Below are 5,021 nucleotides of genomic sequence, written 5' to 3'. Positions count from 1 at the left end.
TGGCAGCACTCAACCTCCTTAGGAAGTTTGCAGACTGAGGGAGTGGACAGACATGCCTCCATCAGCCATGTCACCAAGTCGAGGCCTCCTTCCCCACCGCCCTCCTCAGGAAGAACACAAAGGTGGAGGGAGGGGCATCAGCCCAAATCCTGGGGCTCAGACAGCTGTCCACATCCCCAGACAAGGCCGTAGGGCCCAGGCTGTGCACATACCCCTCGGGCTGGGCCTAGCACATGCCAGTACGCTCAGGGCAGACTTCAATTCCGTGCTTCTAGGCTGGCTTCCCTCACCTCTGGCAAGGCCCCCAGCCACCTTCTTCCCCACACAGACCCTGACCAAGACACCTGTCCTGCTGTGCTGGACCCACCACCTGGTGTGCCATATCCTGAGGACAGGGACAGAGAGGCTGTCATCTCATTGTGCTCGGGGAGAGCCCTGCCCACAGATGGCCCCTCATGGGCCAGAACCCTGGGACCCAATGTTTTCCCGTCTCCCTGCCGTGAGGAGGGTCAGGTGTGTGTCATTCACCTGTCCCCCTGCTGAGCACCACAGCAGTGAGCTCGGGCTGCAGACCTGGCCCCGCCCATGGGGAGCACCCGGTTTAGTTGGAGTGGCGATGAGACAGGGCAGGAGGACATGTGACAGAGGCACATGTGGGACTTGGGGGCTCAGGGGAGGCAGGGCTGGGTGGGGGCTGACGGGAAGGTGGTTTCGCGGAGGAGACGACACTTGGGCTCCTATCAGGGAGGCCAGGGCACCAGGGTGGGGAGGAAGCAGGGGTCCCTGGGCAAGCGGGCACAGCGCACGATGAGTGATGCAGAAATACAAGCGGGCAAGCCCTGCGGGAGGGACGGAGGGGTCAGGCCCTCCCGCAGAAGCTGCGGGGGCGGGGTGGAAGGAAGGTGGGTGTGGGGTGGCACAGGGAGCGTGTTTCCACCTATCTGAGAAAGAAGCACATTTCAAGGTTTAATCCGCTTACCTTCAAACACCTGATGGCTGTTTTTCAGCAGCGTCTGCAAGCCGCCACATTCCCGCTTCAGTCTCTGCAGGGTCTCCCTGTCCAGCTTGCCGGCTACTTCAGCCAAGGATAGGCTCTCTGTTGAAAACGGGGTTTTCCCCCAAACAACAAAATGGCTGTTATGAACATGTTCAATAGGCACAAAAACAATTCCAGTTTTATAAATTCAAACCTCTTATGTATATCAGCAGGAGGGACCACAAACATTTAATTTAAAGGTAATGTAACTTAGTGCACACCTCGCAACAGCTGGAACTCGGCGGGCAGCCATCACCACCTGGGAAGCCCAAACCTCTGCACCTGCCAGGCCCTGCGCTTCGTGTCTTACCCACAGCCCCCCCACCCCCACCCCTGCGGGCGAGCCTCCCAGACTCAAAGGGTCTGTGCGGCCCAGGCCTGGAGACCCCAGTGCAGGCGGCTGTCCACATAGTGGCTGCTACAATCCAGCCTGTCGAAGCCCAGCTGACCTTCAAGGTCTGCCTCTCAGCTTCCTCAAACCCGTTCTGAGGGGACCCAGGATGTTTGAGGAAAAAATTAAACACCGGCCCAGAAAGCCGTCCCCACACTCCCGGGTCCTGGCCCCCATGAGCTCCATGGCGCTGACTCACGCCCTGCAACCTGTCCCTCATCCTGTGCTCTGTGTGCCTTGACCCACTGGCAGGACCAGGGACTGCTCCCTCCCAGTGTCCCCTCAGCCATGCCTTACAGAGGGCAGACCCCAGGCCTGCGATCAGTTAGGTCCTAAGGACAGACGAACTCACATGTCATGCAGGTCCTGGGAACATGGAGGGTCCCATGCCTGAGGGCAGGCTGGGTAGGGGGTCACTAATTCCAGTGACCAAAGAGGGCAAGTCCCCCTGTGGGTGGGAGCAGGTGGCTGAGAGGCTAAGGGCACCCCCCTCACCGGAGCCTCCCCCAGACGGTGGGGCAGCGGGAGCGCCTCCGACCAGCCCGGACCGACAGAGACCAACCTGGGGAAGACAGTGCCCCCGTTCCCAGGTATCTCCAATGGGGGGCAGGCCTGAGAAATGGTCATCAGCCCCCACTATCTACCTCTGAGCCGAGGAAGAGCCAGGCTTTGCTCACTAAAGGGTGTCCCATCCAGGCACAGACGGGCACCCCCGGTGCTCCATTGTTCCTGAAGGACCCGGTGGAGGCAAGAGCCGCTCTGGAAGTGAACGGTCACACTCCACGTTTTCAGATTCACCTGAAGGTCTCTGGACTCTGAGGCCCCCTGCCTGCCGTGGGCTCTGTGCTGAGGCCACGCAGGAGCCCCATCCAGCTGGCCTTCCGCTCTGCTCTGGCCTTTCAGCCTCAGCAGAGCACACCTAGGAGGTGGGGCGGCTTCTCACAGGACACCCCATGGCATCTCGGGGCTGCCTGCCGTTAGTCAGCCACCCGAGCCAGGGCTGCCGCTGGGTCCCCAGAGGCTCTCCTGATCAGCTAACAGGGTCAGGGGATTCCTGGAGAAGGGGCTGCCACGTCACGAGGCCACCAGAGAGGGGAGGGGAGGAATGAGGAGGACAAACCAGGACGCCAACAATCCGGCTGAGGAAGACCAGGCTCAGGGTGGGGCAGGACCCACTGCTGAGGCCTCCCTGGCCCGTGCCACCCACAGGACAGCCAGGCGCAGACCCTGACAGCAAAAGGGAGGAGTCCCCCGATTGCTTCCAGTGACCCAAAGACTCGGAGGCAAGGCTCTGGCTCAGCCCAAACGCAGACAGCTCCACAGCGCCCCCTGGCCGCCGGCCGCCGTTCCCGCCGGGAAGTGGACCAGGAAGGACACAGGCCCTTGCCCAGCAGCCTGGGACTGCAACACGCCCCGCAGCTTTATAAAAAGCATCAGGACTCACACATCCACCCCTCGCGGCTTGGACCGCCACTGTTTCAGCACATCATCCCTCCTATGTGAACAATCACACACAAAGTCCTCCCTTTTCTCCTGTCTGATTTGATATTTGAGGGATTTCAGAGAATTATCAAATCACAACACATGGAGGGTGCCAAAAAAATGCACATACATTTGAAGTAAGGAAAAACCTGTATTAAAGTTGTAACACAATGAATGACGGTAGCCTTCATTTGATGAACGCCATCTTTTGAGCAAAGGTCATATTGCACATTGCTACCATAACTCGACTTTGGAAAGTAACACATAGATAACATCTCTTAAGACGCGCACCTTTTTTGGGCATCCCTGGTATATTCCAGAAGACAGTGGCCCTTTTTGGCATTCAGTAACCTGTTTTCTGTTTGGATACTTTCTACAGACTGGAGACAAGCAGCTGCAGACCCTGAGACCTGAACGTCTGTCAAGGTTAAGGGCCCGGCGTTACCACCCTGCGCTCTGCCTCCTGCCTGGAGGCAGCTGAGGCCCTGCATGTCCACAGTATGTGTAAGGAAATGTAAGAATGAGCTTGCAAGGAGCCTGTTATCCCTGTCTCTTTGAAATATATTTAATTAAAAATGGCCACACGCTTTTAAGCTGGTTATAAGGGAGACCCAGTCGCCGCCCAAAGCCCAGCAAGTCCCACGGGGGTGCACGGTTACCTCCTCGGTTCCACGGCTTCAAACTCCCGCTGTGTGAGCTTCTTGGGTTTAACTGCTTTCCACCCAACAACAGATTTGCCACTTGTAACACCACCTGATCAACAAAGTCTCGAGGGAGGGCGGCACAGTTCCGCACGTGCTCGGCTTTTTCTCGGGGGCGAAATCCGGACAGCCACAGTCCTTCAGCCTGGGCCTCAGGCGCCTGCCTGGCCTCGGCGTCCGGGGTTCTATGACTGTCAGGGCGACCGTCGGGGTGGTCTGCGCTGGCAGTAGCCTCGGGGTCAGGAGGGTCNGGGCCCGGCCCTGCACCACCGGCCGTGCTGTGGGACCTGCACTGGCCCCTTGATGTCTCTGAGCCTCGGTTTCTTCATCTGCGACATGGGAACAGATGCTGCAATGCAGAGCCACCTTGTGGCCACCGCACCCTTCCCCAGCAGCCGGGCGTTGGCTGGCTCACCGGTGCCCTTCAAAGGACAGTTCCTTCAGTCAGTGCGCCCCTGGGGGTGGCTCCCGCCCCAACCACAACACAGCGAGGTACAAAAGGGCCCTGGCCTCAGGCTGGGCCCACCTGGGGGTGCAGTGCACACCACAGAGCACCCCCAGGGACCAGGCCGCAGTGTGACTCCAGCCGAGGCCACTGTGGCCTGTTCTTCCCCGGCCGTCCTGAATCACAAAACCCAAACCCTCGTCTCAGGCTGTGCTCCCAGGGGACCTAGACCGCCTGCCCCACACACGCTGGGTAAATGGCCACGCCTGGTCAGCATTTCCGGCGTGTCACCTGTCCAGGGAAGCCCAGGGTCTGCGCCCGTGGCCCTCAGAGTCCTGCCTGTCGGGAAACGCCTGGGGGCGTTCAACAAGGAGCATAGGCTCAGAACACCGAGCCCCCTACTTTCCTGCCTTCTCGAGCTCCACTTTCTGGGGTGGGGGGTCCTCAAGACTGTGGGAGAAAAACCAACTTCCAGTGGCTCGAGTTAGATTTACAATTTCATCATGTTTCTTTGCTTACTCAAGGAGAGCTGCGATTACAAAATCTCAGATTTATTTGTGTTGTTTCCTAGTTTCCATGGAAACCTCAACTGTTCCTTGTCAACTGCTCAAGAGGCGTGGCTGGTGGGCCCCCTCCAGCTCCCGCCAGCCGCCAGGCCTCAGGGAAGCACGGGGTGGGCACGGGTGGGCACGAGGCTGGCTCAGCCAGCAGCTCAGCTGGAAGGGGAAGGGGCCCCACAGCAGCCGGTCAGGCCAAGGACTCAGAAGCGCCACTGGCTTGGGAGGGGCTATGCCCCATTTTACAGGTCAGCAGGCCGAGGCTCGGAAGGGCAAGGCACTTGCTCCAAACCCACAGACCAAAGTGCCGGGGCTCACCGGCAAACCGGACTGCTGTGGGTACACTGCCTGAGGCGCAGCCAGTCCTTCATGTCAGTCACTGTCCACATGGCCGCAAGTCCACGCCACG

The 5,021-nt window shown here is 59.4% G+C and overlaps 1 protein-coding gene across 1 annotated transcript in view; it reads right to left on the bottom strand.

Moving 5' to 3' along the window:
- TRMT44 (tRNA methyltransferase 44 homolog) overlaps nt 1-5,021 on the bottom strand; it is a 38,519-nt gene that overhangs the window by 9,284 nt on the left and 24,214 nt on the right. The window contains exons 8-9 of the mRNA XM_019626427.1: nt 3,569-3,871; nt 980-1,096 (exon numbers count right to left, since the gene is read on the bottom strand). Of these exons, the coding sequence (XP_019481972.1) occupies nt 980-1,096; nt 3,569-3,871 (420 nt within the window). The remainder of the gene's footprint in view (nt 1-979; nt 1,097-3,568; nt 3,872-5,021) is intronic.

The sequence above is a fragment of the Hipposideros armiger genome, unplaced genomic scaffold (assembly GCF_001890085.2).
Source record: "Hipposideros armiger isolate ML-2016 unplaced genomic scaffold, ASM189008v1 scaffold_677, whole genome shotgun sequence".
In the NCBI taxonomy this organism is placed as follows: Eukaryota; Metazoa; Chordata; class Mammalia; order Chiroptera; family Hipposideridae; genus Hipposideros; species Hipposideros armiger.
Note: the sequence above shows the minus strand (reverse complement) of the source record. Positions and strands in the feature narration are given on the sequence as shown.